Below are 26,795 nucleotides of genomic sequence, written 5' to 3' on the forward strand. Positions count from 1 at the left end.
TATTTTAGTTTTCTTTATTTTAGAAATGGTAGAACAGAAACCCCCCTCCAAGTCTCCTGTCTCTTGGCTCAGCACTTTTCTTCATATAACATCATGATTTGTTACCAAGACCCAATTTATCAGAGCACTCTTAATCAACCAGGATGCCCTTCCCGGCTTACTGTCGGGGCAATACAGAGCATGAGGCTCTTTTCACTCTATTTCTATCATGCTGTGGCCTATATCCACACCTTACGTGGGCTAACAGCATTTGGGTGTAAATCCATCAAGAATACTTATGCACACACACTCCATAAATTACAAACAGGCATGATTATTTTCCTTTTTATAAAGCATCCTTCTGATACTTTGATTACCTTATATAAACTGGGCAAACAGAATCAGAATATAGATGAGAACTTCATTTAATAAAAAGAATAGAGTCCTATATAGGGACATCCCTGAGATAACAGGAAAAAATCACAATAAAGAGATGTGATTCTGTTTATGCCTCCGGAGAAGCGGTTGGCTGGAGAGAGCTCTAGAGTCAAAAATTTCCCCTGGATATAAACTCTAAAGTTCTAAGATGTGTGTTTTGGATAGAGTCTGGCTTTACTTACTATTTCCAAGCATTGTGATGGGGGACTTTTATTTGAAATGACTTTATAGATGAGGTTCTGGGAAAGCTGACATAACGAGACAGTTTCATGTTGGGTTCTTGCCCTGTGTGTCATTAATCAGCAGCGTGACTTCTGGGGGGACTATATGGGATGTCCTTTTCTTGTCTAAAAACCAGGGTGCTGGGGCGCCTGGGTGGCTCAGTTGGTTAAGCAACTGCCTTCGGCTCAGGTCATGATCCTAGAGTCCCAAGATCGAGTCCCACATCGGGCTTCCTGCTCAGCAGGGAGTTGGCTTCTCCCACTGACCCTCTCTCCTCTCATGCTCTCTCATTCTCTCTCTCTCAAATAAATAAATAAAATCTTAAAAATAAAAACAACTTTAAAAACCGAGGTGTTTCTAGCTGGAAGGGTCCTGAAGGAATATTTAGACCAAACCCTTCACGGTAGAGCTGAGAGAGAGACCCGCGCTATGAGGACTTGGCTGTTGTTAGGTTATTTGGTAGCTGATCAGGGAAGAAGCTGGGGATGGGCAGAGTAGCAAGGAGCAGCCAGTGCGAGAACGTGCTATGGGGTGGTCACTACTGCTGGTCACTGGGTCCCCTTTCCACCTGGGGGCCTCTGAGGAACCGTGTAGAAAGCCTCGCAGGTATGTATTGCCCAAGGTGGCAGCTGGGGCACTTCTCGCCCCTCTCTGGCCCCTTCGTTGAGGGCTGCCCCTGCGGTGGCTGGGAGGCTAACGAGGCTGTGGGAAGGCCCTGGGTGACAAAGCAGAGTCATGTGGGGGATGCCTCCGAGGTGTTTGCTGGAGCCCCAGATGGAACCATTGCTGGAATCTGGTTTTATTCATCAAGCAAGTTGCTTGAAGCAGGTACCAATCTTAGACAGCTCCAATGATCCCAAGCTTTCAGCATGAGATTTTGCACAGAGCAAGTCTTCAGAAAATATTTCCTCATTTCTTCTTGGGTAAGAAAGGGAGGATCAGTGAGCAGAGTGACAGGGTGACCGTGGAGCCTTCTGTCTGATTCTTCCATACCCAGACCTAAGAGGGCCAAGCAGGCTGCCATGGGATGAAGCTCGGCTGAGAGAGACAAATCCCAGAGGACCCCTGGCAGGGCCAGCAGCCGGCTCGAGCCGACAGGAGGCAGAGAGCCCTGACGTGAAGCGGCCAAGGCCAGAAGCAGGCTGGCAGCCGGGCCGGTCATTGAGCCGGGAGAGGCCATCAGAGGTAGCAAGGCTTGAGGATTCTACAGCTCCCAGATCTGGACAAGGAAATGTCCTGAAGCTTCCGGTAGCCACAGCCTTTGGCAGAGAGCAGGTAAAGGGCTCCCGGAGGCTGTGGAAGAGGTTTGCACTCCCTCTGCTGACCGGGGGAGCTAGAATGTTCACAGACTCACATCTTGATCCTGGCACAGGTCTGCTCTGTCACGTTTCCAGACGCGGGCTTTCCGCTGAGGGACTACCCAGGGCCAGGTCAGCCAGATGGATGTGGGGAGTGTGGGGTGGAAATAAAAGGCGTTTTGCCACTTTGTGTCTCTGGTTACACAGTAAAGGTCCCGCCTCCGATGGTAGGCTTCTCTCTGTGGGGGTTCAGCGGATTCGGCCTGCGCAAGGAAAGAAGATAGGACCTCGAGATGGCAGGAGCACACCCAAGCTTCGGTGGGGCACGGCTTGGCTGGGGTTGCAGGAAAGGCCCATCCCTCACGGCAGGAGACCCAGACAGCAGGGAGGTCAGGCTGTCACTGTCCAGAAAAGGTGAAGGACAAGGGAAGCCCTGGGGGAGAGGGCCATCAGGTAGGGACTCGCAGGTGCAGGTCTCGGTGATGTTGCTCAGGAGCCCAGTGGGAAGCCTCTGGGTCAGAGAACTCTAAAGGGGCTCTGGCAGTGTGGGGCCTGACCAAGGCCCTATCTCAGTAACCGCATATGGTGGTGGGGGTGGGGGGTGTCGTGCGGTAAGCAAAGCAGGAGGTCTCTAATTGCCTAAGCTTGTGTGTGTTTGGGCTCTTTTTTTTTTTAAGATTTTATTTATTTATTTGAGAGAGAGAGATCACAGGTAGATGGAGAGACAGGCAGAGAGAAGAGGAAGCAGGCTCCCCGCTGAGCAGAGAGCCGATGTGGGGCTCGATCCCAGGACCCTGAGATCATGACCTGAGCCCAAGGCAGAGGCTTTAACCACTGAGCCACCCAGGCGCCCCCATTGTTTGGACTATTTTTAATATAATGGGCTGTGGGAAGATTTGAGTTTCACGTGGGACGGCTTTTGAACTGACAGGTCTCTCAGCCTTCCCTGTAGAAAGAAACAGCCCAGGGGCCAATACCCAGAGGCCACCTTGGGCTCTTTTCCTCTAACTCTCCGAGCACCAAGAACCCAGCTACACAGAACTGATCGTCAGGGATCCCTCGGCCCTAAAGAGATGCCATCCAGCTCCACACACGTCCCCAGGGCTTCACTCAGTCACAGTTGTTTTGGGCTATCTCCCACCACAAGACTATGAGCTCTCTGGGGGAAGGACCCAGCTAGGAACTGAGTTGTGTCCCCGTCCCCCTAGCCTGTGCTAAAGCCCTGACCCCCAGTGTGACTATGGAGAGATGGGACCTTTATGAGGCAATTAAGTTTAATGAGGGCACAAGTGTGGGCCTCCTCAGATAAGACTGGAGTCCTGATAAGAAGAGGAGGAGACAGCAGAGCTCACCGGCTCTCGTCATGCAAAGAGGCAGCCCGTGACGATGTGGGGAGGTGATGTTCTTCAGGCCCAAAGGGGGCCCCTGGGCTTCCCCAGAACCCAGTAGCCGGTGGACACCTTGATCGTGGACTTCCAGCCTCCAGATCTGTGAGAAAATAAATGTCTGTGGTTCAAGCAGTACAGCCCGTGGTACTTCGCAAAGACTGCCCAGGCAGAGTGATACGGAGTCCTCTTACTCCCCTGAGGATCTCCCACGGCACGTAGGATGGTGCCCGACCCGTCGCAATTCCTCAACAGGTGTTTGGGGATCGGAAGCGCAACATGTGAATGAATGAGTGATGCACGGGGCCGAGGGTGCCCAGGGTCTGGATGCTCTCACAGACCCCGTGGCTTGCTCAAGGAACATGGTAGAGACGGAGCAGCCTACCAGCACTCCTCTCCAACTGCACCCCACCTGAAAAGCTTGCAAATCAGGCCTGGTGCTAAACCTCATTAGCCACAAAACCTGACCCACACAGATGTGGTCCATATACACTATGGAGTACTATGCCTCCATCAGAAAGGACGAATACCCAACTTCTGTAGCAACATGGACCGGACTGGAAGAGATTATGCTGAGTGAAATAAGTCAAGCAGAGAGAGCCAATTATCATATGGTTTCACTCATTTGTGGAGCATAACAAATAGCATGGAGGACATGGGGAGATGGAGAGGAGAAGGGAGTTGGGGGAAATTGGAAGGGGAGGTGAACCGTGAGAGACTATGGACTCTGAAAAACAACCTGAGGCTTTTGAAGCAGCAGGGGGTGAGCGGTTGGGGGAACCAGGTGGTGGGTATTAGAGAGGGCATGGATTGCATGGAGCACTGGGTGTGGTGCAAAAAATAACGAATACTGTTATGCTGAAAAAAAAAAAAAAAAAAACTAATGGAAAAAAAAAAAAACAAACAAACCCGACCCACACTAGTGTAAAACTACTTAAGATGATCTCACTATGTTTTACCTCAGAACGACTACTGCTTTTGATTACTGGGAACTCTCCCACTGAGAGTATTATAAAATCTGTAGCTTAGGAATCTACTTACCTTGGAGTGCCTGGGTGGCTCAGTGGGTTAAAGCCTCTGCCTTTGGCTCAGGTCATGATCCCAGGGTCCTGGGATCGAGCCCCACCTCGGGGGCTCTCCTCTGCAGAGAGCCTGCTTCCTCTTCTCTCTCTCTGCCTGCCTCTCCGCCTACTTGTGATCTCTGCATGTCATATAAATAAGTAAAATCTTAAAAAAAAAAAAAAAAAAAAGAATCCACTTACCTTACTGAACTCCAAAAGATGTAGAATTCCAAAACTGGGATGTCTGGGTGGCTCTGTGGGTTAAGTGTTTGCCTTCAGCTTGGGTCATGATCCTGGGGTCCTGGGATCGAGCCCCACGTCTCTGGCTTCCTGCTCAGTGGGGACCCTGCTTCCCCCTCTGCTGGCTGCTCCCCCTGCTTGTGCTCTCTCTTGCTGAAAAATAAATAAAATCTTTAAAAAAAAAAAAAAAAACACAAAAAACTCCAGCAACTCATATGTGGCCCGGAGGATTTTGGATAAAGGATTGTGGCCTCGTGCTGCATCAGGGGTTAATCCCAACCCCACAGCTGTCAACCTCAGGAAGACCAGGGCAAACACTAATTATCTGGTATATAAATAAACCGCAATTGCCATTTGAACAGAATAAGAAATAACTTAATCCTACGCTGGGGAGATGTGTGATTGGAATTAAAACATGTTTATTGATATACATGCTCCAGACGAGAAGTTGATTTCCTCAGCCTAGAAAATGTGCTGAGTACAGTTTTTAAAGAAGTAATGAGAAAGTACAGTATTACCGTGGAAAACAGCAGTGGTAGGGTTTACAGTCCAATTGGCTTTTTATAAATCGCCTTTAACAACTGGAGAAATCAATAAAAATGCAATTACAAGAGCACCCACGATTATTCTGTATGACTAGCAGGCACACTCCTATAAATAATAGGATAAAGTTAACTTGCTGAATGTACAGAGTTGAATCTGTTTTTCGCAGAACACTCCACGTCTTTGGTGACTAGTGCTCTCTCGGCTACGTTAAACCCCTGTGAGACCCAATGGATAAAGAAGCCTGATATGGCGTCTTCCGTTGGGGAGGTTAGCCTTGTCCAAGAGCAAGACCGGGGGAAAGAAAGAAATGTGAAGAACACAAGGCAGCGTATAATAGTGCTGTGTTAAATATAATCAAGTGTGTAGGACAGACTTCCTGCCTAGCTTTCTTTTAAAGGCTACAGAGTTTCCATGAAGCCTCCAGGAGGCGGCTTCCAAGTTGGAAGTCAGGTATAGAGAGCATGTTTTGAAGGTGCATGGAGTGGTGGCACACAGTTTCTGTTTAGATTTTGTGTTTATTTTTTATTTTTTTATTTTTTTTTTTTATTTTATTTTTTTTTTTTAAAGAATTTATTTATTTATTTGACAGACAGAGATCACAAGTAGGCAGAAAGGCAGGCAGAGAGAGAGAGGGAGGAAGCAGGTTCCCCGCTGAGCAGAGAGCCCGATGCGGGGCTCGATCCCAGGACCCTGGGATCATGACCTGAGCCAAAGGCAGAGGCTTTATCCCACTGAGCCACCCAGGCGCCCCTGTGTTTATTTTTTAAAAAGATTTTTAAAATCTATTCATTTGAGAGAGGGAGAGGGAGAGAGCAGGAACCAGAGAGCATGAGCAGGGGAGCGGGCAGAGGGAGAGGGACAAGCAGACTCCCGCTGAGCAGGGAGCCCGATGCAGACTCAGTCCTAAGACCCTGAGATCACGACCTGATCTGAAGGCAGATGTTTAACTCCCTGAGCCACTCAGGCGCCTAAGATTTTGTGTTTCTTTAGAGTACTTGGCAGAGGGTCTTCTGGTGACTGGGAAGAGGGGGATACCGCCCAAGTCACCTTTTGGAGCCACGCCACTGCTGCTCTGGGTTTCTGGAAAAGGGAGAAGTTTATTATGGATGAGTCTATCTAGGAAAAAAAAATTTTTTTAAGATTTTATTTATTTATTTGACAGACAGAGATCACAAGCAGGCAGAGAGACAGGGAGGAGGAAGCAGGCTCCCCGCTGAGCAGAGAGCCCAATGCGGGGCTCGATCCCAGGACCCTGGGATCATGACCTGAGCCGAAGGCAGAGGCTTTAACCCACTGAGCCACCCAGGCGCCCCAATCTAGGAAAACTTTTCTGTTCACCTCTGAGGTACAACATTCACACAGTAAAATGTGTGAAGTGCACAGTGCGGTGAATTTTTGTGTTTGCTCGTGTATAAGCGCACCAGCCCATGCCTGGCTCATCGCCAGCATTGTGCCCCCTCCCCGCCACTGCCCCTCAGCAGTGACCACTGCTATGACGTGGAGCACACCCTATTCGTTTTGCCTGATCTGGAGCATCACAGAAATGGAGTCTCACGCCAAATGTAGCCTTCTGTGGGGCCCCTGGGTGACTTAGTTGGTTGAGTGTCTGACTCTCAATTTTGGCTCAGGTCATGATCTCAAGGTCATGAGATCATGCCCCACCTTGGACTCCCCTCCACCTCACACACTCTTTCTAAGGAAAAAAAGAAAGAACGTATCTTCTGTTTTTCTGTGACCGGTCTCTTCCCCTCAACATAATGTTAATGTGATTTGTCCACGTTGTGGCCTATGTCAGGAGTTTGGTTTTTATTACTGCTGGGCTGTATTCCACTGAATGAACATACCAGAACTTTCTTATCCATTCTCTTCTAGGCAGGGATTACTATTATTTTCTTTAAATAATTTATTTACTCATTTGACAGAGAGAGAGAGAGATCACAAGTAGGCAGAGAGGCAGGCAGAGAGAGAGGGGGAAGCAGGCTCCCCACTGAGCAGAGAGCCTGATGTGGGGCTGGATCCCAGGACCCTGAGACCATGACCTGAGCCAAAGGCAGAGGCTTAACCCACTGAGCCACCCAGGCACCCTAGGCAGGGATTATTAAACAAAATTTGCAAATGAAGGAATCCAGGACCAAAGTGACTTAGTCCCTTAGGTCCTCAGGTCAGGCCGCTGGAAGGTCAGAATTTGAATTGAGTCATCTGCCTCCCAATCCAGAGCCCTTTCTAACCTACATTGTGAGGCAAACCACTTTCGAAGCTTTTTTTTTTAGGTTTCAGAACTTTGAACTACATGACTTACAGTATCTTAAATCACTTGAAGAAAATAAGTAGTTCAAACAAAACCAAAAAACAAAAGCAAAAATAAAAACCTTAAGCTCTTGGGAATTCTCACTTGAAAATGAGTTATGGACTCAGAGCGAATGCCACGCCCGCGGTACGCTTTGAATAAATGGTTAGTGGTCCTGGTTCGTATGGAAGGAGTCCTGAGGTTATGGATTCAGTTCTCAACTTTCAGTGTTTATAGCTACAGCCTGAGCAAGGCTGGGGGAGAGAGAAGTACCACTCTTTCCCTAAAGAGTGGTCTGCCTGTAGTTGGCTGGTTCAGGGTGTGTGTGTGTATGTGTGTGTGTGTGTGTTTAAATTTACCATGTGACTGGGACGCCTGGGTGGCTCAGTTGGTTAAGCAGCTGCCTTCGGCTCAGGTCATGATCCCAGCGTCCTGGGATCGAGTCCCACATCGGGCTCCTTGCTCAGCAGGGAGCCTGCTTCTCCCTCTGCCTCTGCCTGCCATTCTGTCTGCCTGTGCTCTCTCTCTCCCCCCCTCTCTCTCTGATAAATAAATAAAATCTTTAAAAAAAAAAAAAAAAATTTACCATGTGACTAATCATAATGACATCTGGAAGCCCTGTTATGCATATAGGCACCTCTCCCTACACTGGAAACTGAGGCACAGTGCTCAGTTTCTGTGGGCCCCCAGCTTCCAGGGCCAATCAGGAACCAGTTGTGGCCTCTCTAGCTCTTTCTCCAAAGGACCAACTGCTGGTCTTGTTGCCGCCCAGGAAGCAGCCTTGCTCTGGACCCTGACTTGGGGAGAGACGCTGGAGACAGGTCATGGTGACGTGGGGAAAACTGGGGTGGGAGAACTAGATCCTGACAAGGATTTAGAGCAACAACACAAAACAACAAATCATTTCATCGTAAATGCTGCAAATCAAATCCCAAGTCTGGGGCGCCTGGGTGGCTCAGTGGGTTAAGCCGCTGCCTTCGGCTCAGGTCGTGATCCCAGGGTCCTGGGATCGAGTCCCGCATCGGGCTCTCTGCTCAGCGGGGAGCCTGCTTCCTCCTCTCTCTCTCTCTGCCTGCCTCTCTGCCTACTTGTGATCTCTGTCTGTCAAATAAATAAATAAAAATTTAAAAAAAACAAAACAAAAACAAAAAACAAATCCCAAGTCTGGGGCCAAGAGCCAGAGAAATTTATGTGCAGTAAAAAGGCAAAGGAGGTAATCCTTCAGGTTGAAGGTGCTTTCCCAACAACATGTGCTAAATGAGGTGTCCGCACTGTCAAGGAGAAGGGAGACTCTTCTACTGCTTAGCAGAGAAATTACGTTTCCTGTAAGAGAGTCATCCAAGCCACGCAGGTTACAATGGTAAAAAATATAAAAATCAGGTTCTCTCTCTGGTAGTTCTTGTGTCTCCGTCCAGACCCCCAGTCTCCATCTTGTGACAGTCGTCTCTCTCTCTCCTCCCAGCCCAGCACACAGTGACCAGGACTCCCCTCCATGACTTCCCCATCTCTCAGGCCTTTTTCTCCCATGAAGACACATGGTTTTCCCTCCTCCCCCACCCACAGCAGGTTCTCCTCTCTTTTCTGACTCCAACTCATCTCTTCTTGATGTGTGCAACACCCAGCCCTCACCAGAGAATGTTCAGGAAATTTAATCTCTGACACCGCTATGAGCCTGGTGTGAGCCAACATCTTCATGGGACAATCTGCTTGGGGCTTCCTACCACCAGGAGACTCCTGGGGATGGAGTTTTAGGTGGCTTCCGGGTTTTTGTTATTTCAACTCTCACCAAAGTGGAATTTCTGGGGCAATGGGAGTGTGCATTTTAATGTTTGAGCACAATTGTCAAGCAGGCAGCGATATCCTCATTGAGGCTACTGATCAGCTTCAGAAAAGAAGGGGCTGATGGAGGGCTGCAGGTCAGTGCTGGGAAGGTGAACACCCCCGTTAGGTTGCTTCAACTGTTTTGTGTATGTTTCAAGTCACATGGCAAATATCAGAAAACTTGTTGGCACATCTGAAAGGATTGCAATGAATGAAGCCAGACCGAGTCAGAGGTGATCACAACATGACGTTCCTGCAACAGCTCAGCACCCTGTGTGGTCTGGACGAGCCCCCAGGCTGGCCCAAGGCGCTGATGCCCTGCCTGTGGACAGACCGCTTGACTGTGCCACCTACTCTCTCAGCCCGAAATGTGCCAGCAAATGGGGTCCCCCATTTCTTACCTCTCCATCAAAGCGAAGGACATTCTATTCATCAAAGCTTGTGTCCCCTGTCATACCCCAAATAAATGTTACCTTGTAATCATAGTTTGGTGGTCCAGTTGTGACCGTTCATGGCTATTAAGATCCACTGACCTCCAACCAAACAGATCTCCTGGCGGTAGCACGAAGCCTGGGGAGGTCCCAGTGGTGGGTCCCAGCAGTGGGTCCCAGGGATCCTGACAGGTTAGTAGATCACAGCACTGAGAATCTGAAGCAAGATACAGGCAGTTCCAGGCATCTGGGAAGAAGTGCTGCAAAAATTGGGTCGAAGGCGTGAGACCTGGGCTCACAGATGGGACCAGAGACCAGTGGGAAGACTATGGTGGGGTGGCCGAGGCTTTTCCCAGAAAAATCTGGGTATGCCACTGGGCATAGGACAGAGAGGAGGGCACCAGGACAAGAGGGTGGTTCAGGTCCTATAGCCAGACGTGACCATGTCTTTAAACATGGTTGCAAGGAGTAAAGCAGGATCCCAGTGACTGGAACTGGGGTTCAGGGCAAAGAAGCATCAAAACCCATGTGGGCAGTGGACTGACTTTGGGCTTAAAACTGGTTGCAGCCCAGGGAGGGGGAGCTTCCTTGTGGGTGGTACTGGAGGTGTGAGCAGTGGGGAGCCGGGGGCTGTACCATTACCGCCCTGACCACCTGTGGAACGAGCTTTAACACCAGCTGGAGCAGGAACGGCCAAACGCTTGAGGTAAAAGACAACTTTGTGAGAATTTTACAGCCTGATTTATGGAGTAACACATGTTGAAATAGAAGCTGACCATAAACTTTCGGTTAGAGCACAAAAATAAAATGCTAAATGATATGCCTCCCCACGATCCAAGACAGCGGATGCAAACACTATTGGGGCACCATTAGGTGGCTGCTAATGGATGGCCTGGAGGGGAGGAGCCTCCTTGGCGCATGCGCAGGCACAGTACCAACCACGCGCTGCCGGAGCAGGAGCTTGGCTCTCCCTGGGGTAGAGGGCTTGCCTGTCACTTTGTTACCTCGAGTGCCTAGGAAATGCCCAGCTCTTGTAAAAGAGTGTTGAGCAAATAGGTGAAGATAAGAAGGAAGACTTTGTTTTGCATAAACAATAGCAGCTCCAGCCCCATATTTTTCTTCTGGTGGGACAGAACTGTCACCGGACAAGGACATCCTGAGATGTCACCTATACTGAATTGAATCATGTGTCTCCAAAAAGACACGTTGAAGTCTAACCCCCAGTGCTTCAGAATGTAACCTTATTTGGAAATAGGTTCATTGCAAATGTAATGAGACAAGATGGGTCATACTGGATGGACTGGGTGAGCCCGTAATCCAGTATGACTGGTGTATAGAAAGGGGAGAGGACACAGAGAGACACAAATGCCCTGGGAGAATGCTGTGTGACGATGAAGGCAGAGAGTGGAGTGACACGGCTTTAAGCCAAGGGACCCCAAGCATTGCCGGCCACCACTGGAAGCTGGAAGAGGCAAGGAAGAGCTTTGCCTAGAGACGCGGGGAGGAGTATGGCCTTCAGACACCTTGGTTTTGGGCTGCCAGCCTCCTGAACCATGGTATATGAATTTCTGTGGTCTTAAGCCACCCAGTTTGTGTTTCTTTGTTGTGGCAGCCCCAGAGAATTAATATATCACCCAAGCCCCTACTTTCTGCTGGAAAGAATTATGCTTGTGATGAGGACAGCCTTAAGAATTAGAGAACCAAACTGCTTATGTTCTCACAAGGGGAGGGAAAAATACATAGATAAGTAAGGAAAAGATAGACTATGCTAGACAGTGATAATGGCATGGGGAAAACAGAGGGGACTAGGAACATGGAATGACAGGAGGAGATGTGACTTCCAGTGAGGTAGGCAGGGAAGGCCACAGGGAGAAAAGCCCTGAGGAGGTGAGGGGGAGGACACCTCAGAGCCAAGGTAAAGGCCCCCTGGGGACTGGCCTGGGGGTGTGTGAGGGACCCGAGATGCCAGTGGAGTGGAGTGCGTGCAGGGAGTGGAGCTGAAGCCACTGCAAGGACTTTGGCTGAAGGAGACAGAGGACCTCAGACGTTCGTCCACGGGAGCATCTAGGGAATGGGAAAAAGACATCCTAGACAGTGAAATGTTTGTGGAGTTAGGAAGCATGGGTATGGGGTGGGGGGCTGGGGCCGGAGCTGAAGAATGGGGGCCATACCAGTGAGCACTCAGGCTCCGGGGAGAATGGATGGTTATGACTGGGCAGGAACAAGAAAACAATGTAAGACTTAGAAGAAAGGTGCTAAGATAAAACCATTATATCTGATGACTTTGCCCATGTGTTTTCTCTTTAGGGGTGTTAGTGTTTGAATGACAGATGCCTACAAGTATACATGGCCACTGAAAAAGAATGAATCAATTTCCCAAAACAGATCAGAGCCATAGGCCAAAGTATCTCTCTTTTTTTTAAAGATTTTATTTATTCATTTGACAGAGATCACAAGTAGGCAGAGACGCAGGCAGAGAGAGAGAGGGAAGCAGGCTCCCTGATGAGCAGAGAGCCTGATGCGGGGCTTGATCCCAGGACCCTGAGATCATGACCTGAGCCTAAAGCAGAGGCTTAACCTACTGAGCCACCTAGGCACCCCCAAAATATCTCTTAATAAGCTCAGAGGCAGTGGTAAGCGGGTGTTTTCTGACAGGCTGGAGAGTTTCAAGGTAGCTAATCTGAATTAGGCCAAGTTTGAATATGCAAGGAATTTTCTGCACTCTGACTTTTCTACTCTCTGTAACTAGTTCTTGTGAAATCGGAAAAATTAGGGCTAGCTAGCAGCTTCCTTCAACTCTAGTACTCTATCTGGGTTTGTGTCTGCTGGTCTTGCCTTAGGACCCCCTTACCCCCTCCGCAGCCACAGAGCAGAGCTTGGCAATGAACTATACCAGAAGCAATTTCACCGCGTGCCTGCTCGTGGTGTCTAGACCCGCACATGGGCTTCAGTCTCTAGGAAGAGGCTCAACGCAGCTAAACTAACATTTATTGAGCATCTCCTCAGATCTGGAAGTTCCCTAATGAACAAGAACAGACAAGAGAGACAAGGGCTCTGATTCTCTGGAGCTTAGAGTGGTTGGAAGAAGGGCTAGACAGGAAATAACAGGAACATGAATAAGGGATTTCAGAGTGTGATGTGACAGAATGGAGAGAGAAATGAGAGTGAAATCATAAGCAGGGGGATGAAGGAAATCCCTCTGATTAGGTGCTATTTGAGGTTAGGAAACTGAGAAGCAGGTTCATGACCAGAACTAGTGGAAGCGAGTGAGGCACTAGCCTTGGGTGCAAAACTTTAGGGGGTACCAAAAACTCAGTAATCAAGATAAAAAATATGGGTAAAAAATAAAAATTCACACCCAACATCTGAGGAACAAAACATCCAGAATTTAAATAAAAGCAGGATCTGGCAAGAGCTGTGATGGGTCATATCAGACACTTAGGCCAACGGAAAAAAATGTGTGTCCCTGTTTATATATTTTAGTGTGTTTCTTTAGGTTAACTTTGCCCAGAAATTGATTTTGGAAATGTTACTGATGATAGCATTTGCTTCATTAAAGCAAATACATAAAATGGTCCTACATTCTGTTTGGAGGATTGGATTGTAAAGGGTTCACTCAGCAAACATGGGGAGTTAAAATCCTTTGCATTCCAAAGAAAGAATTGGTTCTTGATCACCTCCTCGGAGTTACCCTGTAAGTCTTTGGGATCCTCCCTAGGAGTGTCTTTCCATGCCTTGGGCTTAGGGCCACACCAGAGAGTTTATACTGTCAATGTGATTTGTGTTGATGGCCTTTTTTTAGTCACCTGGGACCCACCGTGCTCTGCCAGTTTCACTTTGGGGGTGGAAGGAACAGGACTGGGTAATTAGGGTTGGTCAGTGGGGACTCACGTCTGGATGACTGACCTCCAATAAAAACCCGGGAGGCTTGGGTGGGCTTCGCTATTGCCAAACAGGGACAGGGAATGTCATGTTGTCACACATCCTTGCTGAGAGAAGTAGGAACTGCCCTTTTGAGTGTACTGGTGAGGACAACCGGAAGCTTGTGCTATCCTTCTCCTGGATATCACCCTACGCACCTCTTTCCTTTGCTGATTTTACTTTGTATCCTTACACTGTAATACACCCAAACCATGAACAATATAACAGCTCCACTGAGTCCTTGTGAGTCCTTCCGGGGAAGAACCAAACCTGAAGGTGGTCTTGGGAGAGCCCTCATCCCAGCATAAGTAAGAGATTTAAACATAAAATGATGTGAGTTTTAATACATGTACTTTATGATTTTTCTTTTTTTTTTTTTTTAAAGGTTTTTTTTTTTTTTTTTTTTAAGATTTTTATTTATTCTTCAGAGAGAGAGGGAGAGAGAGCGAGCACAGGCAGACAGAATGGCAGGCAGAGGCTGAGGGAGAAGCAGGCTCCCCGCTGAGCAAGGAGCCCGACGCGGGACTCGATCCCAGGACGCCGGGATCATGACCTGAGCTGCTTAACCAACTGAGCCACCCAGGCGTCCCTACTTTATGATTTTTCAATCCTTACCCACTCCTTTCATGTTCTGGGGGAAAAAATAACCTTTAAAAAATATATGAGCGGACACCTGTGTGGCTCAGTCAGTTAAGCATCTGCCTATGGCTCCGGTCATGAACCCAGGGTCCTGAGATCGAGTCCCGCATTGGGCTCCCTGCTCAGTGAAGAGCCTGCTTCTCTCCTGCTGGTGCTCTCTTTCTCTGTCAAATAAATAAAAAATATATATATATTTATATGCATATGTACATATATATACACGAGAGCATGCATATAGGGGCTGCATTTGTGCTGTGGTTTCAAACTCTTCATGACTCAGCAGTGGTACTTTACATCCATATGGCTAAGATTTGGGGAAGAACATGTGTGGCAGGTGGAAATCAAGGCTTTTGTTTCAGGCAGGTAAGTCGGAGATATCTTAAGACATGCGTGTGGAAAATTAAAGAAGGAGCTGCACGCTCGAGCTGAGTCCCCACAGCACGTTTGTATTTATTTCGAAATGTCTAGTCTCTTTCAGGGTTCTTGAAACATAGTGGGTGTTTATTTTTTTTTTTTAAAGAGTTATTTATCTGTCAGAGAGAGAGAACAAGTGCACGCCTATAAGCAGAGGGGTGCAGAAGCAGGGGGAGTGGCAGGCAGAGGGAGAAGTAGGCTCCCTGCTGAGCAAAGAGCCTGATGCTGGGACTTGATCCCAGGACCCTGGGATCATGACCTGAGCTGAAGGCAGTTGCTTAACCCACTGAGCCGCCCAGACACCCTGGAATGTAAATTCCTAATAGGAGGTTACCCGGCCACCCCTAGAATTAAAGCTCAAACTAACTGTACACTGAAGTATTCCAAAGTGTATTATAAATATCATCAATCTCTGGTACCAAATAGAATAGAAACACATCCATGTGATGAGGGAGCAGGAGGCTGGCTGAGGACAAAGCAGGAGCTGGCGCCTTGCACCCCCTCTTCACCCTTTCCCCTCCATAAGTGTAGCATCCCTCAGGCAGCCCTGACTGCCATGAACAATAAGCAAATAGTTAACTTGCAGAGCTCACAATCCTGCTAGACAGGAGTCTCCCTTGGCTTACAAATATCCTAAATCTCACTAACAAAGACGATTGATAGCAGGATTGTGACACCCCACCAAAAAGTCTCCCAAAGATCTTAATGTTAATGGCTGGTCTAAAGACAACATTGATCCAGCAGCAAGGGCAAGGCCTCCGGCCGGCCTGGAACATCCTGGCACCCTGTAGGCCCTCTTTAGCATATGAAACTCCACTGACACCTCCCTTCCCCTCACCTTCCCCCAACAGCAGGGCATATAACATGCCGACCCTCACAACCCGGGGCAGCAGCTCTTCCTGCCCACTGGTCCTGTCCCCGTGCTTTAATAAACCACCATTTTGCACCAATGACGTCTTAAGAATTCTTTCTTTAGTCGTCGGCTCCGAACCTCCTCACCCCACCGAACCTGACTTAGGTTCTGGGACTTCATCACATGTGGTGCCAGAAGGCTTCCTGGAGGAGGTGGGACACAGGGGTAGTTCTAACGCAAGGTTCTTGACCTTGGCTCCGCTCTAGAATTACCTGGGGCGTGTTTAAAGACCACACCCCAAAACAGGTGAATTGGGGCTTCTGAGTGGAGACACAGAGGTCAGGCTTTGTGAAGCAATTCCCAGGTCACGTGTATGTGTCACCAAGACAGAGAATCACGGCCTTAAAGGATGGTTGGGATTTGGAAACAGCATTTTCCAGGCAGTTTGTATTAATTGACTAGACTGTATAATTAACAGAAGCCCTGAAATCCAGCCTCTAGCTCTGAAGGGCCCTTATTTTATCTCAGGATGTGAGACAAGTCTCATCTGGAATCAGGGAGAAACTTGGGTCCCACAACAAGATGTCTGTTTGATGGTTCAGATTTGATTTCTTAATGGGTGACATGGACAGAAGGGTGTGCTTTTTGAGCAAGGCAAGTGGGGGAGAGATTGTGAGTGAATTTCTCTGTCCCTCAGGAAGGGCTTGTGGGCCTCCACTTCTTAGTTCTTCCTAGAAACGTCCAGGCCAAGAGCCGCTGGGCCGCCAACCAGCTCTGTGGCCCTGGACAGGTCCCACCTCCTCTCTGAGCGTCAGTGCTCCCACTTGTCACGTGAGAAGGTTGGACGCTGATCTCCTTGAGGCCCTTCCAGTTATGACTTTCAAAGATCAGGGAATTATGGAACACGGAAAATGAGAGAAAAAGCAAAAATAAATATGGCTGCTGAGAAAGGTGTCCAGAAGAGGGCGCAAGATCCTGGGAATAGAATTAGCTGGGGTCCTGGCCATTCTCTGCAAAGGGATCCTGCCTCTGGTTCCCTGAGAGCAGCCTTCCTCAAGGGCAGTGATCAGAGGTTGGGGGTGGGGTGCAGGTACCTGGGCCGGGGGAGTCAGAGTCACTTTTGCAGGATGTGTAGATTGTGGCATGGAGGCTCTTACCTTGCATTTTCTTTGCAAGGTAAAGTTTATTTTTTTAGCTCCCTTTGTGAAGCAGTTTATTTTTTTAGCTCCCTTTTCTCCAAGCTCCAGTAGCTATGCCGGTCCTTTCTGGGGGTCATTACAGTTATTTATAGAATAACTGTCCTATAGAATAATGGGTCCTGCAAACAGCTTGTGAGCAGAGATTCTGGGGGAATTCCACTTTTTTCTCTGGCTCTTCCCCCAAGAAAAGAATCTAACCCTTTTGCTGCAGTCAGGGTGCCTCGTAGGAAGCAAAACGCTTCATTCCATTTGGGATTAAAGCCAAGCTTTAAATGAAACCCCCACTGAAGAGAACAAAGGATTTATAGTCTTACCGGTTGCAAAGAACAGATACCAAACTTTCCCAGGAGCCAGCTTTGAGATGGGGCTTTCCTTCCCATGAGGTTCTCAATATAACATTTGCAACAACACATCTAGACTTTCCTTGGCGTCAGGAGCGAGGTAGATGGAGGACAGCCACCAGAGCCTACGCCCTGCCGCCCGGGGCTGGTACAGTCCAGCCTCGCACCTGCACCCTGTCACAGAACCTACAGCAACCTTGACAGTCATAATCCAGCCTCTGCTTGAATTTCTCCCAGGACAGCACACTCACTTCCTCATGAGAGGCCAGTTTCTCTCTTAAGCAGTTTTCCTGCTTAGAATGTACTTGATCTTTGTGGTTGTCCTCTAACTTCCTCCCTGTGGTCTGAGTCTGGCCTCCCCGAGGCAGGACCAGCCTAATCGGTCTTTCGCATGACAGATTTTCAAGTATTTGAAAACAGTTATGCCGTCCCCATTTCTCTGGTTGGGGTACCCAGCCCCCCACATTCCTCAGGGCCCTCCCTGCATCCTTTCTCTCCCCCTCCTCCCTCTACCAGCATCTTCAACCACTCCTCACCACCCGGGGGTGCAGGAATCCAGGTTGGGTTCAGTGTCAGGGCCTCCTCCATACAGAGGGTAACAGAATTCACTGCGGAAGACCTCACCGGCTGAGCGCTAACTTAGAATGGGGAAAACGGCGCCTGGGTGGCTCAGCCATTAGACGTCTTGGGGCATCCGGCTCCCTGCTCGGTGGGGAATCTGCTTCTCCCTCTCACACTTCCCCAGCTTGTGCTCCTGCTCTTGCTGTCTCTCTTTGTCAAACAAATAAAGTCTTTAAAAAAAAAAAAACAAAAACAGAATAGGGGAAAAATAAATCTGCATTGCCCTCAGAAAAGACTCAGAGATGACCCTGAAGAAACCACAAAGCTGAAAGCATTCCACAGCACCAAGGCTGTTAATGCCATTTTTAAAATTAATTAATTAATTAATTAATTTTCATTTGAGAGAGAGAGAGAGGGAAAGCATGAGCAGAGGCAGCAGCAGAGGGGGAGGGAGAAGCAGACACCCCACTGAGCAGGGAACCTGATTGGGGGCTCCATCCTAGGACACTGGGATCATGACCTGAGTGGGTGGAAGGCCGACGCTTAATCGCTTAATCGACTGAGTCACCCAGGTGACTCCTATCACCATCACCATCATCATCATCATCATCATTAATTTAAGTAAGCTCGAAGCCCAGGCACGTGGGGCTTGAACTCACCACTCGGAAAGCAGGAGTTCCGTGCTCTATGGATTGAGCCCGCCAGGTGCCCCCATTAATGCCATTTTAAATCCTAAATTCCTAATAAAGTCTTAATTTGGTAGTTTGTGCAAGAGGCTGCCCTTTGCTCTAATGGGCTTTCTTGCTTTCAGGCTCTCCAAAGGGATTTTGAAAAACCATGTTATGTCTCCCCACATTTTAGTTTAATAACTAAAATTTTCATAAGTTTAGATAGTTGCAACAGATGCAATTTTTGGCGTGTTGTACATATTGTCAGCTTAAAATAAAGCTCAAACTCTTTTAAATGGATTCAATGGGTTCTCACTGCCACAGCAATTTGATACCCTCTGTTGCTCGTTAAGAGAACACGCAAATGAGTTCTTTAAACATTCGTTTTTTTTCTTCAGTTTGAAGTTCCATTCCATTTTCTCTACAGAATTTTAGTCCATTTTTATGCTAGAAACACTTTAAACCACCACCCTACAATACTTACGTATAACAAAGGTATGTACATAGACTAACAAAATTTAAACCATTTCTAGTGGTCTAGTATTAACATTATCCTGAACAAAAGATGTCTTTATGCAACTTCAAAATCTATTCTGATTTTCATTCTAGACATAGATGCTATATTTGTTTACATACATTAGTAGATGGGAAAGGAAGTTTTAATAGAACAATGTCCCTCCATTCTTTGAATTCCTTCAGAGTTGCCAAAAACCGCATAGTGATTCATCAGAAGATTATTTTTAATAATCTGTCAGCTGACAGGGGTGTCTGGGTGGCTCAGTGGGTTACGTGTCTGACTCTTGATCTTGGCTCTGGTCATGATCTCAGCGTCCTAGGACCAAGCTCCCTTGAGTTAGTGCTCAGCAGAATCTGCTTCTCTCTCTCTCCCTCTCCCTCTGCTCCTCACTACCCCCTCACCCCTATCACATGCACAAATCTTTTAAAGACAATAATCTGCTGGCTGACAGCGGGTTTCGGTCCTCCTTCAATTTTGTTGCTAACAGAATTGGAATCTACCTGTCCTGCACAGGGTACATGGCCCCTTCAGGAGAGTCACTCCCATTATCAAGACCAAAGTTTCTGTCTTTCTGTTTGGTTTCCTGGAGGCCCTTGCTCCCCAAACAAAGCATCTTTTTTCTGAGCAGTAAGGAGGGAGATCTGATAACGAGACACACACACCCTCCCCTTTACTGCCGTCCTGTCTGTTGGCAAATCAGTGTTGAGATTTGCCAGGGTGAATGGAGATTGAGGATCTGGACACCGACTCCCTTAAAACAGATTACGGACTAGAACTCCTTGAAATGTCTTGGCATACACTGGTAGACCCCCCACCCCAGTAAGAAGATGGCTGCCTTGTTGGTGGAACATTCGGGAAAGCAATCCGCCACGAAGGGGATGGGAGGAAATTGTGGGGATGAAGTTCCTACCAGTAAGCCAATCACAGTACACTTTCTGTATGTGATTTTATTAGTCATCTTTTGGTACATCACAAAGCACTCCAAAGATCAGGGGTTTCAAACCACACTCATTTATTATCCTACAGTTTCTGCAGGTCCCTAGACTTTATTATGTTTCTTTAACTGAGACACAGCGCTTCTGAATCTTCTATTTGAGGGTGTTTCATGTGGCTACAATCAAAATGTCAGCTGGGGCTGTGGTCTTCAAGTCCCGTCTGGAGGCTCAACTAGCAAGGAATCCACTTCCACTCTCACTCATTCACCTATTGGGAGAATTCAGTTTGAACTGACCCTACGCCAGCTGGGGTACTTACTAAACACGCAGATTCGTGGACCACACATGAGCCAACAGAATTAGCACCACCTGGTACCCCATCGGCCAGGTACACATTAACGGTAAAGAACCCCCAGCGCAAAAACAAGGGCTTAGAGTGAGACAGAGTGTAGTTGAAGGACTGCTCTAGAATGTTCCCTGCACCGGCCTCACCTTTCTCATCTGTGAAATAGATTCATTATTTAAGCTTCCTTTATAGGGCTGTTCTGAGGCTCAGACAAGATCCCAGAAGGAAAGCAGTTGGCAAGTTTCCTGGCACAAAGTGAGTTTTAAAAAATCTGTATTATTATTCAAAGAGGGAAAGACCATATCTGATTGTGAGATTAGAAATTCACAAACCCCTGGCCAAGAGTAGGATTCTCCTCAGGGAGGTAATTTGGTTCAGTCAGCATGCACTGAGCTTTTAGTCTGTGCCAGGTATGATGGAAGCTAGAAGGCTGGAGGCAGGGAGGGGATGGGGAGGAAGGATGGAAACAAATGAGTTTCCGGTTAATGCTGGGTCCTGGTGGGACTGCGAGTGTTGTCTACCAGGCAGATGGAAAGGTGGGTCTATAGTAACGTTAGAATTAGATTTGAGCGTTAACAATGCAGTGAGAGGCAAAATGGGGACTGTGGATGAGAAGAGATTTAGGAAATGGGCCACAGTTTTATTGAAGAACCAGCAAACAGAGTTAGAAAAGGCAATCATGGGGCACCTGGGTGGCTCAGTGGGTTAAAGCCTCTGCCTTCGGCTCAGGTTGTGATCTTAGGGTCCTGGGATCAAGCCCCACGTCAGGCTCTCTCCTCAGTGGGGAGCCTGCTTCCTCCCTCTCTCTGCCTGCCTCTCTGCCTGCTTGTGATCTTTCTCTATCAAATAAATAAATAAAATCTTAAAAAAGAAAGAAAGAAAATGACACCACGAAGGTATGTTTAGAGAGGCTGGGAAAACAAGAGGAGAAAAATGAGAGGTGCTAAGAAGAAGATGGTTGAACCTGAGTGGGGAGAGTCATTTACTACCCCATGCTTCAGAGGAAGAAAACAATTTCAGTAGGATGCAGGGTGAGCCGTCACTTAGGAAGGGACTAAAGCAGCAATTCTTAACCTTGGCTGTCATTAGAATGACCTGGGAGCTCTTAAAAATCCTTTTACCCAGGCAGCACCCCAGACAAGTTAAATCAGAATTTCTGGGAGTGGGGCGCCTGGGTGGCTCAGTGGGTTAAGCCGCTGCCTTCGGCTCAGGTCATGATCTCAGGGTCCTGGGATCGAGTCCCGCATCGGGCTCTCTGCTCGGCAGGGAGCCTGCTTCTCTCTCTCTCTGCCTGCCTCTCCATCTACTTGTGATTTCTCTCTGTCAAATAAATAAATAAAATCTTTAAAAAAAAAAAAAAAAAAAAAAAAAAAAAAAAAAAAGAATTTCTGGGAGTGGACATCAGGCATTTGTTTTTATAAAGGTGCAGAAAATGTTGAGAACCTGTGAATTATGGGGGGGGGGGGGGACTGTGTTTAAGTGGAGCCAGCTGGTACAAGCTACTACATGAAGTTTAGCAGGAAAGGAGAATAGAGAAAGAGTTGCTGGTACAGACCAGACCCCTGATGGAGAATGGTGGTGAAGCCAATGTCCAAAGCAGACATGGGGACTAAGCTGTAGCAAGGGGGTTTCTTTACCCAAAAGGGGAGAATCCCTTAGGTGTGAAAACAGGGTGCTGGCTCCACTCCCAGCCTTTCAGATACAGCAAGTCTGAAGCCTGACAATCTGTAGCTCTAAACTTCACAGGTGATGCTGAGAGCCCTGGGTTGCACTTGGAGAACTATTGGAAAACAGGAAAGGAAACCAGGCAGACAGATTTTTGAGTGAGAGATAAGTGGTGGAGCCATTTCCTTTCTATTCCAGCCGGTGATGTGAAGAGCTCCATTTCAGATCCAAGGAGAGCCCTCCAAGCTTTGTGATCTTAGGGTCCTGGGATCACTTGGTCACTGCATTTGTTAACCTCGGAAGTACGATCTTTTAGAATTATGGAGGAGCTTAGGGGCACCTGGGTGGCTCAGTGGGTTGGGCCGCTGCCTTCGGCTCAGGTCATGATCTCGCATCCCGGGATCGAGCCCCGCATCGGGCTCTCTGCTTGGCGGGGAGCCTGCTTCCTCCTCTCTCTCTCTCTGCCTGCCTCTCTGCCTACCTGTGGTCTCTCTCTGTCGGGTAAATAAATGGAATCTTAAAAAAAAAAAAAAAAAAAAAAAAAGAATTATGGAGGAGCTTAAAGATTCAGACACTAGGGTCCCACTGTTCACCAATCAGAATTCCTGAGGGTAGGGTTCCTTCCTTGGATCTGGTAAAGCTCCCTAGGCCATTCTCATTGAGGAGGCACAGTTGGGAAAGGCTAGGCAGGTGAATTAAATGGAGGTCCTGGATTCCACGTGGGAAGGTCTTAAATGCAGAGAGTTTAAGAAGCCCCGTCCAGCGTCTGAGGTTCCAGAACTATTTCTGCAGCGGGGATGGACACACACTGCAGCTGAGAACTACCCTCAGAGGCTGTTCCACATTTAGGGACAAATGCCACCTTCAGATAAACCAAGGTCCTTTTCTTCTACAGTATTTGCTCTCCGTCCGCCACCTCCTGCCAACTACCTTCCTTTGGGCTGAAGTTTACTTTTCCACTACAGGTAGAAAGAGGACAGAAGCTACTGCAGGCAGCCAAATGCTATTAGCGGGGCGGGGGGACGGGACAAAAATGAGGTAGCAAGTGGCAGACAAATGGAGAGTGCGCATGTAAAAGAGAAGAACATGCAAGACTTTCCGCAAAAGCTAACTATAATCCTCTAGTGGGGGTGACGGCGGTTAGGAGCCTAATTGGAAGTCGTGGGTGAAACAGGCAAAACAAGTAGAGAAGCTACGAATGCACTTCTTTAGCAAGGACTTTAGGCCAGGGAGCTCAGTTTGACGGAGACCGTCGTTGGTCTAGCTAAGTCCCCTTTTATAACCTCCCATGACAACTGAATTTTAATGAGAATGTTGAACGCAGCCACGTGAAGTTCGGGGGAAATGATGGGAGGTTTCAGGCATAGACTTCCATTCCTCTATTTCCTCTCCCCCCTCCGCCTCGCCGTCTGTTGCTTCTCCGTCTTGTTTCCACTCTCCCTGCCCGGCTTCTCCCGAGGGTACCGGGAGCTTGGCGCGGCAGGTGCAGCACCCGCGCGCACCTGTGCCGGCGTGCCCTTGGCGGCCAGCAGGGGGCGGCCCGCGCCAGCTCCGCGCCCGGCCCCGCCCCCGGCCCCGTGGACCCCGCTGCAGCGGGGGCGCGGGAGGGCGCGTCCAGCCCGGCCCCGCAGGGCTCAAAGGCGGCGGCCGCACGGCACCCGCTGCCAACTCCGCGGCCCTCCCTCCCCGCCTTCGGCCCTCCCCCTCGGGCGCCCGCACCTCCTCCCATACCTGAGCGGGGAGCGGCGCCGCGCCGCCTCCTCCCCCGCCCGCCACTCCTGCCCGGCCGCAGCTGCGCCGCCACCTCGGGAGTAAAGGTCGCGCCGGCCGAGGGCGAGCCGGCCGCGGCGCCTCCAGGAAGCCGGCGGGACAGGTTCAGGGGCGAGCGGCGAGACACCGGGAAACTCTCGGCCGGCCCGGGAAGATGGCGCCAGGAGGGCCGGCGGTGGACTGAGAGCCGGCGGGCGGAGAGGAGTCGGGACCCGCCGTGCGGCGGGGCACGGGCGAGGGCCGCACGCCAGGCGCGGTGCCCCGGCGCGGGCCGGCCCGCGGGGTCATGTCGGTCGGCGAGCTCTACAGCCAGGTGAGTGCGGGCCCCGCGCCGCGGTCCCGGCGGCCCAGGTGAGGGCGAGGGCGGCGCGCTGCCGGCCGCCGCGGCCCTCGGGGGCGCCCTCTTCTGCGGTCCCTGGAGGCGGGCGGGGGCCCGGGAGCCGCCTGGTAGCCTCCCCCTGCTAGCTCCCCGGCGCCCAGAACTTCGGGAGGCAGAGAAAGTTTGGCTGCTCCGGGAGCGTCCTGCGCGGACCGGCCGCGACTCCCGGCGGCCCGGTGGCGTCCGCTCGGCAGCTCTGCCTCCGGCCGGGGCTTGTCGCCCCCTCACCGACGCCCTGCTGTCGCTTTCCTCGCCTGGTTCTGTCGGAGTTTTCCGGTCCGTTGTGGGGGCGGGGATGGTTGCTGCCAGTGTGGGGCCCGGGGCGTGGGGGACAGCCCCGCTGCCGCCGCCTCTCCTGCCCGTGGACCCCGCTCCAGCTGCTCTGCAAAGCAGCTCGCAAGGGCGTTCCTCTAAGGCTTCCTTTAGCTCCAGCGCACCAGTGGGGGAAGCCCGCACTTAGGGGATGTTAGCACTCTCGGGATGGAGAGAAGGGGACCCAACCTGCTGTAAGGGGCTGATGGCTAGGGTGGGCAAGGGGAGATAAGCAACGGGGGAAGTGAGATGCTCGAAGGATCTGCAGAGACCCCAGGGAAGCGCGTTCTTAATTTGCGGGGAGGGGGGGGGCTGGAAGGGGCCTCTCCGCGTGGGTACCAGGAGGGCTTCAGTTACCGATGGGAAGGGGGTCGGAGGAACGCTGACCTGGGGGTGGAGTTTGGATTTCCGGGATGTTGTCAAGGTCAGCAGGGATGTGCGGGGCTCGGCCCCCACGGTCGGGAACAGGTGCGGCTGGGTGGAGACGCCCTGCTTCCGCGGTAGTTGTTTAAAGTTCGGGACCAGCCGCCGCCTCCCCGAGCGTCTACGGCCGCTCAGCCGCCGCCGCGCCCCGCTCGGGTTTCAGCTTGGCAGGAGACCGCGACGGGCCCGGGCCTGTAAGCATGTGCCCCTCCCCCCTTCAGTAAGTTTTAGAGGCTTGCACGCCCCTTCTTTTCCGGGGCTGTGACCCGTTTGACAGTGGCTCGTGCGTCCGTGTACGTGCACGGGTGGGTGTGTGCGCGCGCGTGGGTGTGCGATTTGCAGGAGACCTGCCCCCGCCAACAGGTCTAGGCGGGGAGGAAGAGCTACTTCCGCGTCCTCACCTGGCTCTTGCTCTCCGCTGTCCCGTGCGTGGGCGAGCTCTGCGGCGGGGTGGGCTGGCTGCATCGTTGGACGGATTTTCTAATTTCTCCTGGGAAGAGAGCGAGCCGAGCTGGGAGGACACTCCAGAGGTGGCTGTAGAGGGTGGGGTCACCGCAGTCTCGAACACCTCCTCCACTCACACTAGGGCTCCCCGCCCGGGTTGCGCGTGGGTGACAGCTTCGGGAAAGGGGGAAGGCTGGGGGAGAGCGGTTCGGTGAAAATCTCTGGCGTGCCTGGCTTTGAAAAGTGCCCCACGCTTTACCCCTGTGCGTCTTGGGAGGAGCCCTCAAAGCCTTGGCTTTCAGTTTTTCCGCGAAGCGGGTTGTCAGGCACTTGGACTAGAGCTGGAACCCTGGGGGGGTGGAGACGCCTGAACTGGAATGTAAAGACTTGAAGTTCTTTTAACACTCAGAAGTGCACGGAGACACTACTCGACTGCCAAATAAAACGAGTGCCTCAATGGCCCATGCCTGCCATGTATCACAAAGTCCTTCATCAGGTCACTGTGGTTACTATGTGAATGAAGCTAATGGATAACTGAATAAACCTGTAATTTTGAAGCCCTGATCTTAAAACAAGATTGGATTGCTTTTCCTGGACCACACGTCCAGGGGAAAACACTCGATTTTTCTCCTTAGAAACGAGTATATTATGTGTTATAAGTGAGTGAATTGCATGTTAATTATTAGAAATGGACCGTAGTGGCAGTTCGGTCCAAAGTTTGAAAGTAATTTTCTGGGTTTGTGGTAAGGACAAAACTATCCTAAGAAAAGGGTCTTGAGGGAACACCCAGGTCACTTAAATTGGCTTCATGGTTATTGAGGGTTTGATACAACTCAGGGTTTCAGAATGCCTTTGCAGGGCTGAGGGACTTGACCTGATGGTGTTAGGGGGGTTTCTAGTTCTTAATCACTTTTAGGTAGATGAATCTGAAATTTGAGACTTTCTGTGGCTCACCAAGTAGCTTCCAGATTGAATTTTGAGCAGTTGTTGGAGTTAGACTTAAGCTTTATTATGAGAAGCTGGTACATTGTTACCATTATTACCCTACTTGCTAGGCTGGATTCTCAGTATGCATATGAATCACAAATTACTTAGAGAAACCGTGCCTGCTACTCGGATTCATTTTCTTGGGGAGATGATTTGTTCATTTCAGTGTGTTAAAACAGTTCATGTTCTCCCTTTTAACTTGCTAGACTAGTTTAATGTGATGAATGCTGGATACAGGCATGCACTGTAATATATTATGCATGATGGAAATAATTATCCATTATGTCAACAGCATTTATAAGTGGGTTGGAAATATTAAAGCCCTTTAGGACTATACCTGTTGCTTTAGTGACCTAGTTGGAAGATATTATTGGAAGGAGAACTGTAAGTACATAAATTAATCTGAAAGTACAGTTTCACGTAAAAACATATATTATTCTATTTCTACTTATTCTAGAAGAATTTTTTTTTTTTTTTTCTCCTCTTCTGCCACATTACTGTTTTCTAGCAGCTGTACTCCAACTGGATGCTCTCATGCTATGTGGAAAAAAAAAATTTTTTTTTTTTGAGTTTTTAGTCCTTGATGGTCACTTCCCAGCTTCCCATCAACAAGGGAATGTCTGTTTTCAGAAGACCCAACACCTCATCTTTGAGAAATTGCTCTCTAGTGAGACTTTTCTTGGAGGGAAGAGAATTAGAGTCCATGCCAGGCA

The 26,795-nt window shown here is 49.5% G+C and overlaps 1 protein-coding gene and 1 long non-coding RNA gene across 3 annotated transcripts in view; one reads left to right on the forward strand and one right to left on the reverse strand.

The window, feature by feature from the left end:
* On the reverse strand, positions 1-25,435 carry LOC131810874 (uncharacterized). Of its 2 annotated transcripts, XR_009345757.1 has the most exons (4): positions 25,355-25,435; positions 25,053-25,141; positions 4,585-4,776; positions 1-3,425 (listed from the first exon to the last, which is right to left on the reverse strand). It is a non-coding gene; the product is annotated as an uncharacterized LOC131810874 (long non-coding RNA). The 2 variants fall into 2 exon arrangements; XR_009345756.1 differs by having other exon boundaries at positions 25,053-25,407.
* The window catches only part of MYO5B (myosin VB), a 345,627-nt gene continuing 342,214 nt past the window's right edge, over positions 23,383-26,795 (forward strand). Inside the window, exon 1 of the mRNA XM_059138813.1 lies at positions 23,383-23,850. Within this exon, the coding sequence (XP_058994796.1) occupies positions 23,824-23,850 (27 nt within the window). The 5' untranslated portion in view covers positions 23,383-23,823. The remainder of the gene's footprint in view (positions 23,851-26,795) is intronic.

The sequence above is a fragment of the Mustela lutreola genome, chromosome 11 (genome assembly GCF_030435805.1).
Source record: "Mustela lutreola isolate mMusLut2 chromosome 11, mMusLut2.pri, whole genome shotgun sequence".
Lineage (NCBI taxonomy): Eukaryota > Metazoa > Chordata > Mammalia > Carnivora > Mustelidae > Mustela > Mustela lutreola.